The 26,752-nt window shown below is 35.0% G+C and overlaps 1 protein-coding gene across 2 annotated transcripts in view; it reads left to right on the top strand.

The window, feature by feature from the left end:
* The window catches only part of Rpn3 (regulatory particle non-ATPase 3), a 116,242-nt gene that overhangs the window by 17,398 nt on the left and 72,092 nt on the right, over positions 1–26,752 (top strand). For both annotated transcript variants that reach the window (XM_089246172.1, XM_089246173.1), the window contains exons 9-11: positions 2,002–2,225; positions 3,505–3,660; positions 4,918–4,968. In XM_089246172.1, coding sequence (XP_089102298.1) covers positions 2,002–2,225; positions 3,505–3,660; positions 4,918–4,968 — 431 coding nt within the window. The remainder of the gene's footprint in view (positions 1–2,001; positions 2,226–3,504; positions 3,661–4,917; positions 4,969–26,752) is intronic.

Raw genomic sequence — 26,752 nt, 5'->3', positions numbered from 1 at the left:
TATTGATATGTCAAAGATCACATAAAGGAAATCAAAAATTACGAAATCAAAGAATCAAAATAAGTCAAAGTGCAACGCACAATAAATAATCATAGAAAGCACGGACTCTACTAATTTAGGGCTTGAAATTTAAACAAAATATCCTTGTTGAAAATTTAGACATTCTTTCCGAAGTTGAGGTCTTCTTTTACTTTTTCCTGCCCAGGGCCCCTCCACCAAGTCAAAAGTGTTCGAGATTACTTTGTAGTTGCATCATGAACTACTGATGAAGAATTCAAACACTAAAATTAATTTTGATGTATATGTAAAATTAATGTGCAATAGAGAGTTCTGTTGTGAAGAAAAGCTACTTATTCAAACAGTTGCTCTGTTAGCCTAAATGAAAAATTACTAGTATAAATCAAAGTGTACAGTACATTTCACCACAATAATTTAAGTAATAAGACATAAAAAAGATAAAAAAATTGCTATTATTTTTTCTTTCGCAATCTATAAATTTTATTAATATTGTTATTTTGATTCATACTTTAATAAATGTCATATTACTTTAAATTTGTACGATTTTCATAACATTGCACATTAAAACTGACTGAACTCCGCTTAAGTCGTCACTCCGCTTAAGCCATCATAATTTTTCTATAACTTGAGGTGATGACTTATCAAGGTTTTACTGTGTATTGTTTATAATGTTTCTAATTACATTTTTAATTGGGTTGCTTTATTTTTGAAATATATGACATCCATATTTGTTATGGGCATCTTTTTCTCAGCCACCTCGCTGGGCATTTTGCCCGTTGTGGTGTTGTATTTGTGTGAGTGTGTGTGTGTGTGTGTATATATATATATATATATATATTACAGGTCTGGTTTTATATATAGATTTTCATACAGTTTGTTCTAAGACCTGGTTATGAGCATTTTTATTGTGTATAATTCCTCAGTTTTTTTTTCCAAAAATAAAGTTTCGAACAATATCAATTTTTTTTTTGCAAGCTTATTATGATTAGCCTCATAAATATGAACTTTTTTAATGATAATTTGCCTCTACTGATACATAATTAGTTTTAGAAATTTATAAAACAATAACACAACTGATTTTTTTTTAAATTTTTGATAGTTTTCGAACGAGTTTTTCAAATTACAAAAATTTCTAAATGTTTGAATTAATTTATATATAAATTAGGTTAAGCATTTGTAACATTACTGTTTGAACAGAAGTGGCACACAGGAACATTGAACACACGTGAATGCTCATGCACATGACTATCAAAAAAGTTTCATGACTATCAAATAGTTTGCTACTGTTAATTGGCACCCACATTTTTTTGGGGACGTTTAACAAGTAGATGTTCAACAATTGATATATTTAACTACAACTGGAACCAGTATCCGCTGTTGATGTAGTAAGTAGAGCTATCACTATGAAGATTGCTGGTTCAAATCCTGCTCGAGATTTCCATTCCCCCTCATCCTAATTTTTTAATGATCTTTTATTTTTCTTCATTATGATTTTTTAACATGTTCCCTGTACCACATGTGACTCACAGAACATGACAGGGTGAGCCACATATGGTTCACAGGACAGGGAACGTGTTACAGCTGTTGCGCAGATGAAATATGATTCTTGTTAAACTTAGTGCTGGCATGTTACCAAGTTTAGGTTCACTTGTACTCAAAGACAATAGTGTCCGTGCATCCTGGGAGAGGTGCAATGTCAGCAAGCCATCACGACAAAATAAAAGTGAAACAATTTAAGCATTCATCAACCCTGGCATTTGGGGATAAGTTATCAAACACAACAGTCGAAGGCACACTTCATTTGAAGAGAAATAGCCTTCTCTCACTTTAAGTATGCGCATTACTATATATTAATGTTCTTGTGTGAGTCTCTTGTATTTAAACTATTATTTCATGGAAGTTTGCATATTTCTCAAAATCAAAGCTGGAACATTCCATCAAATCAACATATGAATGTAATAACATTGATCTTCTTTTTTTTAGCTGTTAGAAATGGAAATCTGAGCTTATTTAACGAAGTATTAGAGAATTTTGGTCCCAAGTTCCAAGCTGATCATACTTATACGTTAATTGTTCGTCTTCGACATAACGTTATAAAAACTGGTGTCCGCATGATCAATTTGTCATACTCAAGGATTCATTTATCAGATGTTGCACAAAAACTCCAGCTTGGAAGTTCAGAAGATACAGAGTTCATTGTTGCAAAGGTATTCATGCTTGTATGATTATATTGATGTGTCCTTCATGTTTGTACAATTTCTTTGTAATCTAAAATTGAGACTCTAAAATTGTGTTGCTTACTGGGATTATGAGAAAATTTTCAGATGCTAAAGTAAAAATCATGCAAATAACAGTAATGGCATGAGATAAGGAAAAATCAGAACCACATCTCTTGCTGATATGTCTGTTTTCTCACTACCCTTTCTTGGGGGGGAGGGGAATTCCTGCTGTAGCATTGTGTTCTGTTCTTTGTCATTTTTCTGTTGTACTGGGAAGATTCTTTCGTGTGCCAGGAAAGATTCTTTCACGCACGGCGCAGCAGGAATCAAACAGGTATCACTCCTGAATCTTTTGGTATAATGAGTTTTTTTATAAACCTGGGATAGCTCACCCAATGAAAAGTTGATCCATTCATTGTGAACAATGTTTCCATGGTGAAAAATGCTCAAACCTATTGAGTATTATAGCATCCAAAATAACTACCAGGGGAGTAAAATTTAATTAAAAAAAAAATATAAGTATGATGTATCAAAGTTTTTGCAGATTTGAGATAAAGCCAAGCTCTTTATCATGACATTTCATACTTCTTATTTGGATGAATCAGGTTGTTGTCATGTGATTAATTTATTCAGCCAATCAAGAAATTGCCTCGACATTATAAAGCAGACATATTTCCAAAAGTAGACAATATCTCCCTTTTGTTGGGCTATGGAATGGTCCAGGGTAGGTGATAGAAGATATGGGTGGAACATGATATCCTATGTTATTCAAGTTGAGGGGTGGGATGAGAACAAAAAAAAATTTTTGAAGAAGGATGGGGCAACAGAACAAAGTGTTTGAGAAACACTGTTATAGGCAAATCAAGGGAATAAAGCAAAAATGCTGCATATCGACGTTTTTCATAGTTTAAATTTCATTTAATTATGTGAACAACTTGATTTTGCTTAGGATTGTTTTTCATAGCATGCAACGATAATGTGTGTTTAAAAAGAGGTGAAATCGGAAGTGTTTATGCAAATTTCTATATACAGCTTTTTATTTCCCTTAGCTCCTAAAAAGATAAGCGCTTTTTTTTTTGCAAAACTGCCCATAAATTGTCATTAGAATGAATTAATGGTCTTAATGCTCACATTTATGTGATATAAATAAAAGTAGCATCATTTTCTTTGATTTCTGGTAATGAGAATTTTATTGTAATTTATTTTGTGAAATGATATGCTTCAATCATGAAAGTCAACTAGTTTTTTTTTTTTTTACAATTTCCAGGCAATAAGAGATGGAGTTATAGAAGCTACTATTGATCATGCCAAGGGTTACATGCAGTCTAAAGAGAATACTGACATCTATTGTACCAGAGAGCCTCAAGCTGCATTTCATCAAAGAATCAGCTTCTGTCTTGACATACATAATCAGTCTGTTAAGGTACACTAATTTGCTTTGTAATTAACAAAATGAATGATAATAATATGATTACAATAGCAGGTACTCTTTGTGGTAAATTGAATAATAAAACTATTTTTCTGAAAACAGTGATAAAATCATTAGCGTATCATTGACAGTTTCTGCCATTGGCTCTCAAACTTCTGCCACCTACAGCTTGCCTCTAATCATTATAAACATGTAGCTCTCATTGTTCTTCATTCACTATAAGTTTTTGAGAAATAGATACTAGACCTTTCTGAATATCCATCTTTGAATGCACATATAAGTCTGATGAGAGACTTGTCTTTTTTTTTTTTTAAGAACTAATTTTTTTTATGGATATAGTATTGGACAACTGGTTCATGTGTAAAAACTTAATGCAATTTCCAATTGGTCATCAACAATAATGTACGAATAAAGTTCAAGAGGAAGAAAATTTAAATCTCTTCTCTATTTCTGCAATCTGTTTATATTATTTATTAAAAAAAAAAATTTTTTTTCCTTCATTTTAAAATGACCAAATTTTTGTTCCTATACTGGCATTCATTTCAGTGATTCACATCTGAATAAAACATTAAAAAAATCTGTAAAACAGTGAGAAAGTCTAAAATTTCATTGTGAGAGCTTTGCACATCAATATTTTCAAAAGTAATGGGGAAACATCTAATAATAAAAGAATCAATTTGAGAGAGAGAAGAAAAGATGATCAAATAATAAAGTTATATAAAGTTACAGTTAATGAACAGTAAATTCTAATAAACATGTTAGAAAACTGTTCTAATGTTTTTTCACAAGCTAATGTATTTTTTGGTAAAGGGAATGTAGCATAAAATTAAAATGCAAATGTTATCTTAACTATATAGATATATAACCATAAGTTACCATGCACATATATATATATATATATATATATCACCATCAACAACCATTTTCAATCCACTGCTGGATGAAGGTCTCCTCTAAATTTTTCCGTTCTGTTTTATCTGATGCTTTAGCCATCCAGTTGACTCCTGCCACTTTCCTGATTTTGTCAATCTATCTTGCATGGGGACGCCTTCTCGCACATTTATATTACTTATTAAAATATAACTTACAGACTAATGCATTTCTGTGTCTATAATTAAATTTCATTATTGAATTAAAAAATAAAGTAAAGGATCACTAGCTTGTGATTATTTATGTATGTTTCTTTTTGCAATTTTTAAATATATTCTGAGATAAAAATGTTAAATTGGTAAATTTTTTTATACACTTCAGGCTATGAGATTTCCTGCCAAGTCTTACAACAAAGATCTAGAATCAGTAGAGGTAAGTTTCTTTCTTAAAAAAAAGTTTGTGCATGACTGTCTTTTTTTTTTGTTCAACAAACTTTTTGAAACATTGAATTGTGTTCTATCATTTTATGAGCTTACACACTTTTTAAAAATTAAAATAAACTGAAAAAGGTCTAAATAAAGAAAAAAGTTGGTTGAGAGAGAGAGAATATACTTTTTGAAATGTGATGAATTGAACATAAGAACCAAGTTTTACATTATTGTAATCATTTAAAACACAATTTTTTTTTCTGTTTAATTGTATTGAAAGAAATTTTTGCTTCGCTTAATTTTTTAGGCTTCATATCATACGTATAAGGTTAAATTTTTGTAGAAGTATGGAAAAAATCAAACGAGTTTGAAATAATCAAGTGAACAATATGAGTGACTGCATGAGACATTCACAACATAGATTTTCAGTTAAAAATAATTATTCATTATAAATTAAAAAATTTGATCTTATTTTAAAAAGACATTTTATGAATTTGACCAAACCCTACAAATTGTCTTGGGCTTTCTTGACCAATGTTCACTGAAATATATTCAATTTCTAGACTGCACAAATCTTTATAGTGATTTCTATTAGTGATTAGCAATACTTTGATCATGACACCAACTTTGCTTCCTTGAAAAACACTCTTTAAGACAATTTTCCATTCCAATAAAACTTCATATTGTATGTTAATTTTGTTTAGTGGTAATTAGCCATTGTCATTATATTTGTAATATTTATGGCATCACATGATAAATCTAAGTTGAGCATGAGTTGCTTATCATTGAATTTTTTCTTTCCATGAGACATTTTGAAAAAAAAAAGCAAGTTCTCATGATATTGCAGTTGAATTGCACTAAATCAGCTTGCTGTCCCTCATAAAAGTCTAAACTTTTTAATGAGGGACTACTACTGTCATAAAGACTACTAAATAATTTTTTGTTTGACTTAGTGATTATGTAGGAGCTTGCATCACACAAGTGCAGTGGAACTTCAGCCTCTACCAACATAATTTGTTCCGTGAACATGCTTGTAATCTGAATTACTTTTATAATGATAAAAATGGCATTTAATCAATAATACAACTCAATAATAAAATAATACAATAATGCCATAAAGTAAACACAATGATGTTTACTAATTACCTTAACACTAGAACTGCGGAGTGGGTCAATTTGACCCAAATCAAACTTCGTTTTCATTTATCTCAAAAACTTACAGGCAGATGTTAAAAAAATTTTGTGACTTTTCATGATATCATATGAATATTAATTCACAAAAATTTTATTATCTTCACATTTCGTGTTTCAGACCTATAAGCACTTATACCTAGAACCGTGGTTTGGGTCATTTTGACCCAACGTACTATTCTATAGGAAAAAAGGGGTGCAGAATTTTCTTGGAAGTGGTTACCCTTTCTAAAATTTTTTGTAAATGAAGATAGTGAAGGATAAAGGTCTTTCAAGGTCAAGGACAATTCATTGTCAGAGCAGATTATCTTTTTTTCAATAGGGTAATGGCACAAGAAGAGCTAAATATTTTTTTCTTTTGTAAACTTGAATACCTGGAACTCTGATGGTACTCAAGCTTTTACTCTCCCAAAATCTTCATTAACTCTAGAAAAAACGTGTAGTTGAAATTTCTGTTGGCAAACGATGTCACATAAAAAGAGTAAACTTCTGGCTTGCAACAAATATGTTTTGCACGGATTTTGAAACCTTGGGAAGTATCAGCGTCCAACGAATCTCTCTTTCAGAGCACATAGTGATGCAAATGATCAAGCCATTTGAGAACAAGGGCAGAAATGCCTCAACCGACACCTCTTTTCACTACACTGAAGCTGGCTCAAATGCTAAAAGCCAAGAAATACGAGCTTAGTAGAGACGATGAGACGAAATCGAAGAGCAATATTATCTCACACAATAAAGATAGCGAAACTACAGTTGTACGGAACAATGATGCTGCAATGGCAATTTATCAAAGAAAGAACAATATAAATTTTTCATTACTCAGCACGCTTCATCTGGCAGTTGATATTGGAAGTAGTTAGCCCCAAAAAGCTTTCTCACACACACACAGAATCTATTTCACACTACAATTCAACAAAGTGTAACGATCGTAGCTGTAGCAATCAAATGCACAGAAAATATTCGGCATCATAGACGTTTTCTATAACATCCTGGATTTCACTATAAAAATATTCGTGTATTTTGTATAGAGCAGTACAGAAGGCCAGAACTATTTTTTGAAAGCAGTTCCTCTAAAATCTTATTAAAAAGCTGCGTTCATCATACGTGTTGCCCTTGTGCAAAAGGAAACGTTCGTGCACTCTTGATCATGTATCTGTTCGTGAGCGATCAAAAAAATAATAATAGTAATAAATAAAAATAAACGAGTCTGATGTCAGGTAACTTAAAAATGTGGGAACAAAACTGTTAATTTTTGCATGAGATGTGCAACTTCAACATGCTATGAATGTGCAAGAATAATAAAAAAAATTTGCTCAACTGCTCATCATAAATTCCACTTATCAGTAATAAATCAATACTTATTTGGCAGAATCATATTATAGACTTTTTCATGCTCAATTTGACAGGCTTATTTTACATCTTTGTCATATTATTGGATTACTGAAAAATCTTTTTGGACTGAATAGAGTAAATAATGTGTACTAAATCTTATTTTTACTGAATTACATAATTTTTTTAGCTAATTTTGAAGCCCATTTTATATTCATAAACAAATATAATTTTTCATTATGAATACGCAATTAAACAACATTGATGAAGAGTAGGGAGAAACCCAGAAAAAAAAAAAATATCCTGTTTTCGCTGTGAAACACTGTTTTTTTCAAAGTTTGGGTCAATTTTACCCAGTCCGCGGTTCTAGGTATACCGAAAGTGCTGCGGTTCTAGTGTTAATCTGAACAACAAGAAAGAGAGGAGGACTATTGTTTAAGGCCGGTATTAAACTATAAACGTTTGATAAAAATTCTTTTATAAAATTTAAAAAATATAACCAATAAGCACATCTGTTACGTTCAAGTGAACTTAGTTGATCCTCCTATTGGTTACATTTTTCAAGTTTTATAAACAAACTTTTATCAAATATTTATATTGTAATGCCAGCCAAAGACAACTTACAGACTCTCTGTTATCTGTAGGTTCACCGCAATCTTTTTGTTTGATTTTAAAAAAGAACCTAACCAATGACACTTGCTTTTGCCTCCTTTTAAGGATTTTGTGGAAATGGGAAATTCTATCGCTGTTGGACAGATTCATTGCTCTCACTGCCACAGCTTTATTTGAGCTCTTTTTTCTACAAAATTTGGCATGGCTTCCCACATTTTACACATCTTTCTAATTTCATTTTAAATGAGCGATTCCTACTCATTTCTCTCTTCTTGAGACAAGATTCTGTCCATAAGCTTTTGCTGCTGCATGCAATAGAGAGCCATCAGTTGGTCTGTAATCAACTTCTAGCCATGTTCCTCCACTATTTCTTGAATGTCATCCTCATTCAATGCCAGTCCTATGGTGTTCTTCAAGGATATAATGTCTTTGATAACAGATGGTCCCTGCTCATGTACTATCCCTTAAATTCATATTCTATGATGCGATCAGCCGACTTCTTTCTCCAAGCAGAATTGAGGGTTCTCTTGGTGGCCACATTCCAAGCTATATTGATGATCTTGAGGCAGTGCATGATGTAAAAATGGTTTTTTCAAAACTCTTGGAGGGTAAGTAGTAGGTTTGGTCCATTTGGCATATTGACTGGAGAACGTGTGGGAGAAGATGAACATTAATCCCATTGCATGTGTGTGGGTGAAAGCAAAGAATTATCATTTTAGTTCTGATCATGTGAAACTGGATGAACAAATCATTTTCTTTTAAATTTTTTGTTTGTCTTGAACTTTCAGGCAGGGTTCACACTGGCGCGATATGGCAAGCGATGCAGCATGCAATTTGGCAAAGATTGGTTAAACACCTGAAATTCAGGTTTTTGGCCAATCTTAATACTGCCATATCGTGCCAGTCTGATCCCATCTTTACAGTGCAAGCATAGGCGTACACAGAATTTTCTCAGAGGGGGGTTCAGATCTCTTTCCCTTCTGAGAGGGGGGGGGGGTTAACTTTTTTCCTGCAAAATACACTATAATCTTGGCTCAAGGGGGAGGGGTTAGAACCCCAAAACCCCCCTTTTGCATATGCCAATGAGTGGAAGTCACTCATAAACTGAAGTTCCACTGTACATACTCGTAGATCTTTGGTACATACACTAAGTAATAATTAGTTGACTTTGATTGTTAGCCTAATGGAGTTTCTAACTTCCTTGACAAAATTAAAAGCAACTGAAGAGCAGTAAAATATTCAATATTGACTAATTTCAAAGTAATTATATCTGCACAATGAGGAACATAGATCATTTGAACAGTTATGTGTTACAAGAACATTCAATCATACATCTTATTCCTTTTCATTTTGAGAAAAATATTTCTTCTCTAGTGTTTTTTAGCTATCATTTTGATTGATGATTGTAATTGGGGATTCCAGGTTAGTTTCTTGAAATAGTATCCATGATGATCAGTGTGACTTAAATGCAACAAATTTTTTCATCCAAAATTTAGTAAAAGGTTGGTTATTCACTGAACACATAATCCATGTCAATATAATGGAACATATCATTTACGCTTCCGATTCAGTGTGAGAATTATTTTTTTATATATGGTGTAAATATAGCTATTTTAATTGAGTGTGCAGGTTACGAGACAAAAGTTGTGGAACTCAAAAATTTTCTCTTGAAGCAGTTAGAATAAGAATTTAATATATATTGAAAATATGTAATAGAAGCACTTATTAGCCAGAATGAATATACATTGCATATAATAAATAATAAAAAATACTAAGTACTCATTTGTAATTTGTTCTGGAACTCATGACAATTGCTTAAACTGTTCAGTACCAAATTTATTCAGTAAGTCATCTTTCAGGTTGTAAGGAGTAAGCAGAATCATTGTTCATAATTAACAAAGCTCTTGAGGTGATTTATTTTCTTGCAGGGGGTGGGGGTGGTCAGTGCTGAACCAAAGATTGAATACAAGACCAGACCTGCCAACTCTCGCGATTTAGGTGGGAGACTCCGGATTTTTCATCCTTCCTCCCGCTCTCCGGAGTAGTTAAAATTTCTCTGGATTTTGGCAGAAAAATAGATTTTACGCTAGCTTTCACATTGCCGTGGTGTCAATGATTAACGTCGTCATTATGGAAAACATCCATAGAGGACAGCCGTGGTTATTTCCATCGAGCAGTCTTAAAAAAAGTCTCTGTGACCGCATTTAAGCAACTGGCAAAGACGTGACTTCGTTTTCGTAGCGTTTATCAGCAATCATTTATCGGGGGAAGCACGGAATTCCTGTATAATCGTTATTGTATTCCATTAACAGCCGTGCGGTAAACACGTTGTTTTGTCGGCAGCTTTTTAATTTGTGTTTTTTTTAATTGTTTTTTTCAATTAAACATGTTCAGAAAGAAAATATAAAACTTTAAGCTATAATAAAGGTAAAATATAAAGCTTATAAGAGTTCATATACCCAAGAATCACTGATAGCATTCACGAAAGGAAACACATATTTTATGAACAGTATTTAGATGTGATTTCTCTATTCTGCACGGAAAGACTGACATGGAATTATATTCTGCTCAGAGTCAATGCAGAACCTTTTCTGCAGAACTTTTTCTTAATTGATTAAAAAAAAATTGTTTTTTGAAAATTTTTTTTGTGAATTTTTTTTTTGATCGAGTCTGTGAGTGCTGGGGGGAGGCCCACCCCCTCGGGAGCATCTCCGGATTTCTGGATTTCAAAAGTTGGCACGTCTGCAAGACTTTTTATTCTCCGAATTTGACATCTAAAATTGTTGAATACTGAGGTATGACTAGATGTACAGGAACAACAGGAAAATTATTGCTTCTGTACTGGTGATTCTTTTCAGACACCACAGTGTGTGTAGAAAAAGCCAATACAGTAAAACCTGTCTATAACGATACTATAGGGACCAAGAAAAAATATTGTTACAGACCTTAAAGCTGCACAAATATGATAGGTGACTAAAAAAATTGGTATTGGCACCTAAAATTTTCTTTGTGTAGTTACTAAATTTTGGAGGCTGAGAGCAGCACAAAATGTTAGGGATTTATAGCAGCATATCTACCAAAATGCAAGAGGGTCACTATGCTTTGAAAAAGTCAAAAGAAGCATTATTTTGCACCCTTTTCTTTGGATAAAAAGCTTTTTAGCACCTAGATTTTTTTTGCGATTTCTCCAGTCCTGTGATAGACACTTTATTGTTGTAGATGGTTTCAGCATTTGTGGATCCAATGTTTCTGTACGTATAATGTATGTAATATAATGTATAACGTAAATATAAGAGAGGCCAATAATGCCTCTTTCAGTGCTTCATGCCACAGTATGTGAAATAAGAAAGGCAGGGTCATGTCTCCAGTGGTGTAGTTGGTAGCATGTTTTTCCGGTTTGCAAGAGGGCCTGGGTTCGAGTCCCGGCAGAGACAAGATGAGTTTTCTTTCAGAGTTCACCTCATCATCATATCCAGAAAATATCTGTTTCCTTATTAAATACAGTGAAAGTCTGTTACAACGAGTACAGCTTATAATGAGAATCTCAATATAACTAGAGATTTACTGGTGGTTGTCGAAGAGCTAATGTTACAAAAACATTCAATAATGATAAGTTCGTTATAATGACGATTTTTCCCTTGATTGTGAGATGTTTTAACAGACTTCTACTGTATAATGTAACATTGATAAATTAAGAATCTGATGAAATTAGATTACAAAAAAAGCATTAACAACAATACTCACGTGGCTGGGAAAGGTAAAAAAACGTAAGGGCGGAAGTCCCAAGAAAAAAAATGTTGACAGTTGTAGTTCTAACTCCTATCTCTTTGGTGCACAAGTTTATGACCTGTTTTTCCATGGAAGTGATAACGCTTTACCTTTCAATCATCTTTGGGTTCAACGGTACCCAGTGCCCACTCAGAGACAAAGGGGATCCTTTGCTACAACCAGTTTGACAACAAACACCTGCACACATTCAAATCACTATCCCTGTTCTAGCCCCTACAATAATTTTGTATCACTCATGTCCTGCACACCTTTTGTTATCTCACATTCTGGACCATAAGGGTGTCATTTTCCAAGATAAAAAATCCGGATATAATGTATTACCAGCTTTCTAAAGAGGGGAAATTATTGTTATAGACAGGTGCATATAAAAAGGGATTATCACTGTAGGCAGGTTCAAAATACATTGTGTAAATATAAATTCTGTGGAGACCGAAGAAGACATCCTTATATGCAGATTTATCTTTATAGACAGTATCATCATACACAGGTTTCACTGTATGGTAAAAGTGATAATTTTTATATTGTCCAATTTATAATTATTTTCACTTAGTCATTTATCAGCTCTCCCAGTACACAATGTGGGAAACATTTTTTGTGTAGGCCTACTGTGTGATTTGTCCTTATGTGATACAAGCATATTTTTTCAGAGATAATAATTGTCATAACCATATCTCACACATCTTTATTTTAACTAGCTACTTGATTGGTAATTGGTATGGTGTCACAAAAATGTAAAACATTGTTTTTTCAGATTGTTTTTTGTTTTGTAATATGAAAATCAAAATAAAAGTAATTGTTGACACACTGTTTTTAAATAGAAACATTAGTGCTTATAATGTACTTTTATATTCCATATATATTGACTTCTCAAGTCATTATGTATGAATAGTGTATCATAATGGTAATAGTACATTATATTATACTAATTAAGTTAGTTTGTTCTATATATAGGGTGCATATATAGCTAACAGCTGGTACCACAATTTACTGGTGAACCGTTGATCCTAGAGACATACTTCCAATTAGAAAAAGTATCCAAATAATGCATGGACCTAACATATATTATTCATATTGCAAGGGGCTGTAGTAATGAAGTGTTCCAGACTCTGCCACGAAACTGGGCTGGAAAAGATCTCTGCAACAAGATAAGTCCAGTGGCAGAAGTCTGGCTTTCATTCATTCATGCAGGAGGTTGCATTGTTGTTAAAATTAAAAAAATAGTTTTTTATACTGACACCCTGTGCTCTAAAACCCAATTTAAAAAGTTGTCTTATCTCTCCTGAGGCAAACAAACAAAATTCTACACTTCTAACAAGGAAAGGGTCAGAAGGTGTCATCCTCAAAAAATTATGGAAAAATTAAATTGCATTCATCTCACCCAGAAACACAAAAATTAGCGGCAGAGTTCAAATATTAAAGCTGCAAAAAATTATTAAAAATTACAACAGTTATTACAACGGCAATAGTAATGAAGAACTTCTTTTCCAGCTTTTTCCCCACAGAAACTCTCTCTAGTAACAGTGGAACCTTGTTTATATGATGTTCAAGAGTCTGAGCCAAAACGTCCTATTAATGCTTAATTCTTTTAAACTGAGCCTGTTTAAAGAAAATGGCCTCTCTCCCCCCCACCACACACACAGGCATACAAAATATTATGAAATTCATTGCATATAATTTTATCTCCAATAACACTAGAGGGAAAAATAATTCAATCACACATTTCAAATCACTTGAAAAAATAAAATTTAGTGGAACATTACCTTTGCGGTATGACATTGGGTAAAAAATTGCATAAAAAAATCTTGACTTGGGCAAATTTCCCATCTTGGACCTTCATTTTTTTGACAGCAGATGATTTGCAACCAGCAGCCTGGTCTTTGATTTTGTTTCTCTGCTTTATAATTGTTTTCACCGTTTCCACAGGGATATTCAACTGTTTTGCAAGATTGACTCTCTCTTTTGTCATGAATTTAAAATTTTTGTTGAAGTTTTTTAAAATTTCCAGAATTTCTTTTTTAAAGAAAGCAATTGTTGTTTTGTTGACATTATGAACGACAGATTTGACGCAGCCAGCAAGCAAAGCTCCACAATGAAGGAAAATTCCACAGGAAACAATCGAAAGAACTTATTGTGCATGTGTACCATATGTTTCAGACAGACCTGTACTCTCCAAATGCTTACAATCTGTGGACTTTCTTACCCTTTGAGGAGAACGTGGAAAACACACAATGGGAGAAGAAAATTCTGAAAGGACATATGGTTGTCGAAACAATTGGAACCCGTTTTTTTTGGACTCGCCACGTCTGTGTATTCTCAGAAAGAAACACTCTAAATGACCACTGGCTATTTTTGTATATGCCAGCAGTCCTAAAATTTATGGCTATTGCGGTGGCAATATGCAAGAACTGTTGCAGCAACATGTTTTCACTGCATATAAAAATTTCGTGTTAGATGGATGTTTTTTCAAAAGATTTGGTGTGCGAGTTGAAGTGAAAATGTCGAGTGATTGAGGTTTTGCAGTGAATAAATAAATAATTTTAACATTAAAATGTATAGGAACATATTGCAATTTAAGCAGGGTTTAAGCTACGGTCGCATTTTTCGCAAAATGCGAAAGAAGTGGTAGCCACTTTCACAAAAAATGTGTGCAGGAGGTACGGAATGAGTAGACATCCAACCATCAATCATTACATTAGCATTGTAGCATTTTGCTAAAGCTTTTCTCCCCATTTTCACTTTTTTGCGAAAGGAATTTTTTATCTAGCTTAAACCCTGAATGGAAGCGAAATGTCGTATAAACATGAAAGTTGTATATCGAGCAACGTATAAACGACACTCTGCTGTATTTCTTTTTTTTCTTTCACTATCTGTGCTGTACCTAATCATATGTTGTTTGAATGACGTCACTCTAAGACTCTAGGGTTGTAGGATTTCGGGATTTTTTAATTTCATTCTTGGCCTGTATTGGCGTTCAAAATATTAATATTAAAAAAAAAAATTTCATAGAGTGACCCAATAATAATTCCACTAGACATTTTTATATTTTTGTACATATTTAAATGAGTAGAATTAGTGGTAATTTTTTTCAAAGCTTTTTGAGGATGACACCCTCTGACCCTTTTTTTGTAAGTGCAATATTTGCTGAGATTATTTGAATTAAAAAAATGGAGAAAAATTGAGGAAAAACAGCATAAACTAACAGAAAATGCTTCCCCTCCTCATTTATACTGTTCCCCCAATTTTTCCTTGACTGGGTAGCAACTTTCTAATTGGGCTTTTGAGCACAGGGTGTCCCGTTGCAATATGAATGACGTATCTGAGGTCCACACGTTACTTGGATACTTTTTCTAATTGGGAAAAATGCTTCTAGGATGAACAGTTCTGCCAGTAAATTGTGTTGCCAACTGTTAGTTATGTTCCCTGTATATATTATACCATAGTTTCCCAAACTTTTCATTCCATTGCCTCCTTCAGCATTTTTTTTTCTCATCTCCTAATTCAAGTGAACCCATAGGATTCTATATTAAATTTGGAGCTTCCATCCCCCACCTGGGGTTACATTGCTCACTTTGGGAAACACTGTATTATACTAATACAAAAGAGATGAAAAAGTCACAATAGTAGATGGAAGAGAGCTAATTATATGCTATATTTTAAATATTTAGTGAAGAGTTGTGGCCTTTGGTTTTGTTCGTGTATAAGTATGAAAATTGAGTATTACAGCGATGTTACATTATTCTACCTCTCCTGAGTTCCTGGAACACAATGTGTATGAAAACCATAGAGAGAGAGAGAGTCCTCAATGAGTGAAATTCATGATTCGGTGGGATTCATGAATTAAATTTTTGCGCTTTTCTGAAATTTCATGTATTGTTTCAGTCATATCATATTAATTTTAGTATTACTGAAGATAAATTGTTAAATCTTTTTATTTATTTGTTCAACATTGCTTGGCCAAGGCCTATACAAGAGAATATGGTGGTGAAATATGACAAAGTTGGCAGTCAAATAAACTCAGAAATATTAATACAATCAACAATAGTGGGTGGAAGGTTTCTCCAATCGGTTATAGTTTGTGCAAAGAAACTAGATTTGGAACTGTCTGTAGAAGTAAAGGTGGGTTTCAATTTTTGGGTATGGTCAAGTCTGTTGTAAAAATGTGCTGCTGTGGTGGTCAAGTGGCCATAATGACAGACTCACATCATGAGGACCCGGGTTTTTACCCCACCATTGCCACAGTGGTGGTCAGCTGAAGTTGGTTTTCTGTAGTTCTTAACTTCGAGGCACGAGTGTGAGCCAATCTCCCTATTAAAAATTCTCGACACAGAGAGCAGCAGTCCAACAATGACACAAATATTCAATCATCACACTTCACTTCTGAAACATAATAAAAAATCAGACACAACACAATATATGCACTCAGATTGTTAGGTACACACACTTCCGGCACAACTCACCTGGCATGAATGAACGAATGAACGCCAGAACTTTGCCACTGGACTTATCCCGTTGCCGAGATCTCTTCCAGCCCAGCTTCGTGGCAGAGTCTGGAACACTTTATTTTGTGTCAAAAAAAAAAAAAACATACAAACTTTTGCAACATATTTTCCCCAGACAATTGGGTACTGTTGTGATTAACAAATTTTGTGGTGATTACAGATGAGATGGGATTAGGAGTTGGAGAAGTTTCGGGGTTTAGTTAAGATGAATGTACACATATTAGGATGAAGGTATGTTTTAAAACCAATTGAGCCCCCCCCCCCATGCCATCTCATCTGTTATCTTATACTTGCCATATTATATGCACAGGATACAAAAAGAAAAAGAAATGAGAATCTTATTGTGAAATAAGAAAAAAAATAAAAATATATATATATCCATCGGAGCGAGGCATCTCATTTAACACCTTATTGGTGAGCAAATGGGTTTGATAACTTGTCCGCAAGTTATCAACTCACCTGGCAGTAAATTACACATAGCGATAGACCAGAGTTGTGCTCGGTTTGAAAGAAGGGAAGGAAAAGGGTGAAGGTTTAATTAGAATATGGGAAGTGGGGATATTAAAAAAGTCACGGATGATTTTGAAAAGTAGAGTTACTAGAGAGATAAGTCTATGAGAGGTAAGTGGTTGGATATTGAGTTGGCGCTTGAGCTTGGTAATGGAGACAGAGGATGACCAGCAGTTAAAAATGAAGCAGGGGACTTTATTTTTGAATAGATTATAACTTGTCTATAATTAGTTTGCATATATATGAGGGGCCCCCAGTTTCACAGGTATAGGAAAAAAGAGGATAAAAGTTTAGAAGCAGAGATGTGGGATGTGACAGGTAGAGTTTTTCAGGTTACTGCAAAGAAAAAAAAAGTTTTCTTGGAGGCATTTTTGCAAGATATGGTTAATAAAAAAACACTGTTTTAAATAATTTAAGACAATGCTTTTTATTATTCCCCCAAAGAATATTGAGACTGCCCAGGAAGCAGGCAGTAGAAGCTGTATAAAAGATATAGGATGTTATGGTTTAAAATGGGCCAACACTAATGAAAGAATACTTACGAAAAGGTAGACAGTTGGATAAATAAGTTTGGGAGACTGAGATTTAAGAAGTCAATAGAGGTAAATAGTGCATTCCTGCAATGTATGATTTTGTGTCAATCATACATCTTGGCATATTTGAAAAAACAATGCTACAAGTACGAAAATTTCTGTATTGTAAAACCCAGATAATCTGTGCTGATGAAGACCATAACCTACTCTAATTCTTTTCTGTATATTCAAAAATATGCTATATACCATTTATACGAGTTCTATAGAGTATTATTGCATAATTTATTCATATGTATGGGTGGACGACCATCATACACCTCTAATGCAAAATAGAGTAGCCTAAACCCCTGAGCGACCAACAAAAGAACAAAGGTAGTAATTCCAGGATTCACATTAATCCAAGTGTGGAATTACACTGCTGGCCACCCAAATTGCAACACCAAGAAAGACAAGAGATATCGCAACAATATTTATTTTGTAGATAACATGTTGACCAAGCATCAAATGATTAAATTTATAGACTTCTGTGAAGTGTGGTTCCTGCCAAAATCAGTAGCCAGAGTAGCCGCCATTGTTGGAGATCACCGCTGCCACACGCCTCGGCATTGATTCAAAGAGACTTTGGATGTGTTCTTGGGGTACAGCAGACCAAACAGCTTCCACGCGTTGCCAAAGTTGATCTGGTGTGGCAGCTGGGGATGTAATCTGGGTCAATCGTTGAGCAACCATGGACCACATGTTTTCTATCGGCGAAAGATCCGGAGAGCGAGCTGGCCAGGGAAGCAGTTCAATCTGGCGATTGACGAAGAACCTTTGGACAATGCGTGCCACGTGTGGTCGCGCATTATCCTGTTGAAATATGGCTGTGGGCAAGCCCTGAAGGTAAGGAAGGACAACTGGCTCCAACACCTCGGAGATGTAGCGCTGGCTTTTTAAAGTACTTTCAATGCGTACTAGAGGGGTGCGAGAGTGATATCCAATACCGCCCCATACCATAATACCCGGTGTAGGACCAGTGTGGCGGTGCATAACGCAGCTGTTCAGCATCCTCTCTCCACGGTGTCTCCAGACTCGAATCCGACCATCGTGGTGTTGCAGACAGAAGCGTGACTCGTCAGCAAAGACAATTTCATTCCATTGTGCCGTCCACATCCTTCTTTCATCGCACCATTGGCGGCGGAGACGTCTGTGGTTCTGCGTCAAGGGTAGACGAAGCAATGGACGTCTTGCGGACAGACCACTCTGCTGTAAACGGCGTCGAATGATACGCGCAGACACTGGATGATGCGGTACAGACTGAATGTGCTGTGCTATGGTTCGTGATGTGGCTGAGCGATCCGTCACTGCCATACGCACAATACTCCTGTCATCACGTGAAGTGGTGCACTGAGGAGGATGCGATCGAACACGTCGGTCCGTCGTACCCTCCTGCATCCAACGATCACATATCCGCATTACAGTTGTTTGGTTTCGTCCAACACGACTACCGATTTCCCTGAAAGATAATCCACAATCTCGGTAGGCCACTATCCTTCCTCTGTCGAACTCGGATACTTGATCAAAAGATGATCGCTGTTTTCTACGAGGCATAATTGATCGTTTTTTTGAAAAAACCACAAGAAAAACACAATTGCCGTACTTCAAATCGTCGAAATCTCCAAGCCTTAAATAGCGCTTTGAAGTGGCGCCACAGGCGCGCGTGATGTGCGTCTGCGCTGAAATTCTAATCATTTGCATATCTCACCTCCGCTAATGCATGTTGTAAATTTCATATTATTTGCATGCTTCCTTCAGGGTGTTGCATTTACGGTGGCCAGCAGTGTACATTTATGTTTGCCAGGTTTAGCAGAAAATTTTGAGAATCTCTCATACAACAGGGGGAAAATGTGAGCTTTTTTTTTTAGCCTTCTCAGATTAAGCAGGACTCGCTGGACTTTCCAGAAAGTTGGAGTATTGTAGCTCCACTATATAATCCATCCGATAAATATCTTCAATTTCTAGATAATGCATGTTTACATAGGGTTCACCTGGTCTATGATTATTGTCTAATAAAATGAACCTGCACCTCTCAAAAGTCAAACATAGGACTGTGAGATCTTATTCCTATAGGCCTACCCACCCCCAAAGCAGAATATGCCAAAAACAATGATGTATGCCACAGAACAATCTCGGAAAGAATTATAAGGAATGAATAGAAAACGCTGTATGAGAATGTTTACTGCAGAACATTTCCAGTTAGCTGAGGGCTCCTTGCAGAAGAATGCAAAACATTCGGCTTTGGGGCCTATCACTTAGCAGTCAAGGAGACTGCCACAGAGGGACTCAACAGCCTCGTTTACAGCGTGATATCACTATGAGAGCTGTATGACTGTGAGAGGGCACCATTAGCCCCATATTAAAGTCATTTTATGGATCTTGCAATGTAGGTTTTGTAAATTTTTGCGCCAATGAGTTTTACTGGGAACAGTCATATTTGCATACCATGACTATTGTATGGTATAATTTATTATCTTATATAACTGTATCAGTCAATTAACAAAATTTCACTAGAGTGTCCATAGGAACCAAAAAAAGTGTTCATTAGAAATTTGACAAAATGTGAAAATTATCTTAATTTTTGAACACCAGTGAATCAAAGTCACCCTTAGAGGTTTGTGACAGGTGTGGTCACCAGGCTCTGTGCTTTGTGAGGCTCTGCACTTCGGTAAATTATTTCTTGCATCAATTATTATTATTATAAAAGGAATTATTCCTTTCATTATTTCTAAATTTTTACCAATTCTGGTATTTATTTCATCAATTCTAATATTATTTCTTTCATTAATTCTGAATTTCCATTGATTCTGGAATTATTTCTTTAATCGATTCTGGAATTAGTGATCTCACTTATGCGTTAGTGCAAGGGAACAAAAAAAAGACGCACAAGTCAGAGAGGTTTATGAGTGAATAGCATTATTATACTAGATCTTTGACCGGGAGTGCAGAAAATAGTCTCATAACTGAGAGAAACGTATAAGATAGGGTGTATAAGTGAGTGATCATTGTATTTCTTTCGTTGGTTCTGAATTGTGATTAATTCTGGAATTTTTCTTCCGTCAGTTCTGAAATTTTTATCAATTATACGGAACCGCTATAGCTGGCAGCAAGGTCACAAGGAGATACTCTCAATACTACGGAAATCATTTTTTTCTTCAGAATTGTTTTTGAAAAAAATTCAGTTCTTTGAGTTTCTTGCGGTATTTTACTTATTATTATTATTATTATTTTCAGTTGCGTGAATCTTTACCGACTAGCTATACTTAGAGCCCTCAGAAAATATTAATAAGATAATATAGATGTGCCTTAGCTATATAGCGTAACGACAAATTCGCATACGCATGTGACAGAGTTTGAGAGAAGACAAACATCTAGGATCGTTTTACGTATCGTTCGCCATTAGCATTGAATACGTTTACTAATACACAACAGGCGGAATGTCCAACGAGGTGGTTGAAAAAAAGATGCCCATAAGAAATATGGATGCAATAATATCGGAACTTGTGAAAAGTATTTAGGCGTATCAGGGGCATTAAGGAATGTGTGAAATCGTCCTCCGACGTGGGCATTGTTATTTTAGCACTTGTCCCCACGATAACGGTGGTTCTGGATCCACGAAATCAAAAATTCTTGCTTTCAGAGTCAACCAACCGACCGAAGATTTTGATGAGTGAGGATAAATTTTTAAGTTCCACGTTTTTACCTCGTTTATCTGCCTTACCTAGTGCCACCAACTGTTCTTCAGAATTGAAGAACAGTTGATATTATGCACAGAAAGTCTCCATTGAAGGGAAATTACGGAAAAGGAACGCAATATGAATCTCACGATGGTTTCGACATTTGCAAGTAACGTTCCCCCGAACTTTTTTTTTTACCGGCGCCAATCTGCTTTTTCTGTGTGCTTGGTAAAGCAATCTGTCATACATACAGACAGTATTTGGTAGGTGTGAAAGTACGTGTAAAAGCTAGGACGCATTTTACACGTGCACTGTTGGGCTCAAGGAGGAGAACGTTTCATAGTAAGAGGTGCCGTAGACGCTGTTATGAAAAAAAACACTTGGGGGGGGGGGGGGGTTGTCCTAAGGTTGCCAGACGCCCGTATATACGACAACTACTGAGAAACTCTGCGACCTTGCAAAGTTACTTGGGGAAGGGGGCTCATGTGGCCTTAGTCCCTAGGCTAGGGTGCTGTATTTTAATGAACTTTCAGTTTAAATTTTTTTTAAAAATTAAAATTTTTTAGTGAGTTTTTTATTGGACTATGATCATATTTTTTTGTCCCCCCCCCCCCCATAGTAAAGCTCAGCATTTATCACTACTGAGAGGCTTCGTGCCTATGGTGGCATGTCTGATTATGGAGATATTTCTTTCATAAGTTCTCTAAATTTTTATCACTCCCTCTCCGGAATTATTTCTTCCATTAATTCTGAATTTTCATTGGTACTAGAGAGAGAATTATTTCTTTCAATTTTTTCAATTCATCAGTTCTAAAATTTTCATTAGTTTCGAGAATTTTTTGCCATTAGTTTGAAATAACCTTCAGTGTGTGTGTGTGTGTGCTGAATTTTCATCAATTTTTGTGTTGATTTAAATTTAATTGTGTGTTTGAAAATTTTTTGTATGGATATTTTTTCATTAGAGCCCGGAAGTTCAGGCTCTGAAAATGGTCGAAATCGGCAGGGAAAAAGGCACTAAAAAGGCATTTATTAATTTATGGAAGGAAGAAAATGTAACTAAAAAATATGATGTTAAGGGTCCGAAAACTAGCTGAAAAATTGGTTGCACTTAATCGGTCTACGGTTGTATTTATAGTTAATAACTGCATTATTATCCAAGGTTAATTGAGATTTAAAGCCCAAAATAAAATGTTAGTGGTAGGATTGGGTTAATTCCAGGGCCACCATTAGCAGCCGCAGAACCCGTAGAGAAAAATGATCTATAAAACTCCTTCAAGTTGCGAATAATTCTCGCTTATTTGTTGTATTATTTGGAATAATCATTATCATTTCTATAGTTGAGACATGGCTACTTTGTTATTTTGTTGTAAAAAATTTCGGTTTTTTTTTATATTACCACACATGCGGGACTCCTTCAAGCAAGGGGCTTTCTCATGTCCCACACATCCCTAAGGGCGACTCTGGCCAATTTAATCGAACACTAAATAATTATGCAAAATAAATAGGAGCTATGGTTTTTACAGTCCATATTTATGATGTAAATAATAAAATGAAAAAGAAAAGGGCCCCCCAGAGCCCTGTCTGCTCCTACTCCGCTTTGTGTGAGCCATGATGTCAACTGATGGGACAGTCATCGGCCAGCTATACATATACAATGCAGTTTAATGCCTGAGCGAAATGTTATGTGAAGCACATTTCTCATTTTTCTCTGCTTTTTTAATATGGGCTGCGTTCATCTGAAACAAAATCATTAACGACTAACTCCATCCGGGCAAAGCAAAATTGGGGAAACTAACTTCCCTGTCCCTCAGATCACTTATTCGCGTTTAAATGGGCCTGAAAGGGGAGGGGTTTGCTTTCTGATGATAATCCATACTGTTAGAAAATTAAAAAAAAAAAAACAAAACAATTCTTTTGTTATATTAATGCTGAAAAATATCCAAGTTTTGCAGATTATGGCTTCTGAAATTCCCTAATAAACTTAAAACTATGTTAAAATAGGCATTTATGGCAGGAAAAGTTCAAAAAAAGCATTTATGGCAGGAAAAGTTCAAAAAAAGCATTTATGGCAGGAAAAGTTCAAAAAAGGCATTTTTACAACAAAAAAAAAATTTGAAAATAGGAGCTTCCGGGCTTTATTTATCATCATTCCTGTTATATTCTGAAATAATAGATACCGATTCCCCTCCCCCACAAAATAAATAAAATCGGGGCAAAGTGGGTCCTAAAAATTTTAGGTGCTCAGAAATTGTTGAGAGGCATCTGGCCCCTCGTCTGGTAAGGGCGGCCCTGAGTTTAGGCAAAAGGCTCGTTTGAAATCGCGTAAATGGATTTACAATCAAGTTTAAGTGTTTTGAGAGGCTCATAGATGGCGTTACCAGCCCGATTTTGAAATGTGTTTCTTTGACTCAACAAGGTAGGCCATTAGTTCCCATTCGGGTGATTTTTTTATCATTTATTTCGCTCATTTTAGGCAGGTTTTCATTAGCGAAGAAGCAAAGTTTTTGTTAATCAGAAGCAACGAAGAGAGAAAAATTTTATCTGCATTCCCCTTTTCCCTAAAGAAAATTAAAAAAAAATGAAATAATATTATTAACATTTTTTCTTCGTTATTGATAAGAATCTCGAATACGTGATTAATCAGTTTGAATTTGAATTTTTTTTTGAATTTCCCAGACTCTTGGAATTTTCTCAGTGATATGATGAAGCTTTCGATAAATTTCGACCTACTCTGACCATGTAGAGTTCTTGCTGTGATATTTTCCAATGTTTAGCCAAGTCTGATGGAATGTAAATAGTGTTTCTATCGCGGGATTCCGCACAAAATATTCTTTCTAAAATCTTCCGATAATACCAAGATAGAACTAGATGGTTAACAGAATGCTTACCAGACCGTGAGAGATTTTTCATCATTAAAGGGACAAACTCAATAATTTTAATGAATATTTTCAATCAAAGCAGAACTGGCAGGATTTGATACCCAAAGCATTGTTTTGCACGTTTAGATACAGCTTCAATTGGGAAACCATTTTATTATAAATGCTAGTACATATACCATAGCATTGTCAAACTTAGTGATTCTTACTTTTACACTAAGAATAAGTTACAGGAGTTTCTTAAGCATCATACACAAGCTAGCACTGCCAAATTAAAGGACATTGTTGTCGTACAATTTAGTATTTTGATTGCTAGATATATTCTAATGTTATGCACAAAAAGGTTATTGTTTTAAGTATCAGTGATTATCTAGATAATTTAATAAGAGAAATCACAATATTACATATATGGTGTAAAAGGACTTTTTATTAACACCATCTGTCCTCTTTCTATAACAGATAGAGCAGCATTGGCGTACGCAAAAGGGGTTCCCCCCCACCCCCCAGGCTGAGATTATAGTGTTATTTTGCAGGAAAAAACGTAAATTCCCCTTCTTGAGAAGAAAAAAAATTGAAACGCCCCCGAGAAAATTCTGCGTACGCCTATGGATAGATGTTTACATCTGTACACATATATAAGCAGTTGAAGAAATTTTGGATGGTCAAGAATCATCTTGAATTGAAAAATATCACATCTTCCATAGTTTTTCCTTCGGCGTTTATGCTATGCTTTATTGAAATTGTATATTTTAGAAGGAAAAAAACCATATATATATATGGTGAACATTTTATGACAACCATATTTTTATTATGACAACCATATTTTTATGGGCATCTTTTTATCAGCCACCTCGTTGGGCATTTTGCCTGTTGTGGCGTTGTATTTGTATTTGTATTTGTAACATGTACAAAATAATTCTGTAAAGAGTTGCAAATTATTTTACACTCATATTAAGTATTTATTCTTTGTATGACATAGTCACTTTAAACATTCCATGCAATTAATGTATTTTAATGGGAATTTTTATATTGAAAAGCAATATTTAAGGTTTTCACGTCACAGTTTAAACCTTCAAAAACCTGCCAACCCCGTCTATATATATTTATACTTAAAAAAATCATCCTAAAATTTTCCGTGAGATTCAAAATTGAGATTTCAGTGGTCCGTGGAATTCAAAATACTGAGTTTACTCCGAAGCTGCAACTAGGGGAGGGGTTCCTCGTGCCCCGGGGCTGGATCAGGATAGGCACTGAGTTTACAGTTTTCGCCCCTTCAAAATTACGGGGAGCGGGGCTCTCCAAATAGACACTGGCCCTTGTGACAAAATTTTCGTTTCTTGTTGCTGCGCTGGCTTAATGGCAGGGCCGCAACTAGGGGGGAGCAGGCGGGTTTTTAATAAATGGAATAGCTTACCCACGGAGGTAGTAAATTCTAAGACACATTAAAGAAGAAATACTATAAACATATTGGGGTAAATCGAGAAAGCTATCCCTACTTAGAATAAGACAACCATAAGTATTCTTTATGGGCATTGTATAATATTTTATCATGTATATATATTGTTTGTAATTGCATTTTAATTGGGTTGCTGTTTTTTTTTTAAATATGACATCCATATTTGTTAATGGGCATCTTTTTTTTCAGCCACCTCGTTGGGCATTTTGCCTGTTATTTGTAAACTGCCCCGATTCATCAGCGGCCCTAGTTTTTAAGAAATTTTGCGGCAGTGGGAAATATTCTTCCCACTTTTTTTTTTTGCGCTATCTGGCACCAATGTCAACAGTAAACGTCCATAAAAAGCTTGAAAGTATGCGATAATGCACGAGGAGCATCTCATATATGGCACATCCTTTTTCTTGGGCGTTTTGCTGCATTTTTTGCATGTCATTGTTGCGAATAGATTTCGGCATGAGTGCTACGACACCATCAAAAGCATACATCATCTGGTACTTTGCACTTCGCACTTCTTGGCCTGTAAGCTAACTAGACACCCTCTCCTCTTTCTTGAATGTTTCCCAAATGTTCGAACTTCCAATACAACGAAGGGGGAAAAAAAATGTGTATTTTATGGAGATTTGTTCTATTCGTTATGTTTCTATTTAAGATTAAGATCCACTCTTCAATCGCAGTTAGTTCGCGTGAGCTTTTGTTTGAAGCTTTCTGATTTTTGTGTTCCAATAGACTTTGATTACACAGATTGGTTATAAGCTGTGTTCCATCGCAAAAGTTTACTGTGGATTATGTTAAAAATAATTATCACTGAAAAGGAGAAATTTCTCAATATTGGAATGGATTTTGTTACGGAAGACTGGAAAAGCATTTTGATTGAGGCGGATTTATGAATTTGCCACCTGCGGGCTATATTCCTTATTTTCCGCCTTTCTTCCATTCTAATTTGTTATTTGCCGTAAATTACTGAAATTTGCCGCCCTGGACTATAGCCCGCTTTTAGCTCCCTCTGTAAATACGCCACTGAATCTGGGAATTCCCACTCCCATTTCCGTTACGACAGTATTCAGAGTTCCCCCCACTCCATGGGAGTTTGTGTTAAAATATTTTAGAACATAACTAGAATTCAAGTTCATCAATAAAAAAAAATCCCTCATTTTCTGTAATTCTTACAAATATTCATTTTATCGTAGTTACGATTAATGAATTGATGGCGCCATCTGTGGGGTATGTTGGTGATCACAAGCTCCTTTTTGACTTTGCTATACCTTTCTATTGTAAAAACA

This window comes from Pholcus phalangioides, unplaced genomic scaffold, assembly GCF_987345545.1.
Source record: "Pholcus phalangioides strain wild (caught in Gottingen) unplaced genomic scaffold, Ppha-v1.0 ptg000017l_1, whole genome shotgun sequence".
Classification (NCBI taxonomy): domain Eukaryota; kingdom Metazoa; phylum Arthropoda; class Arachnida; order Araneae; family Pholcidae; genus Pholcus; species Pholcus phalangioides.
The sequence above is the reverse complement of the archived record's forward strand: the minus strand, read 5'-3'. Positions and strand labels throughout refer to the sequence as shown.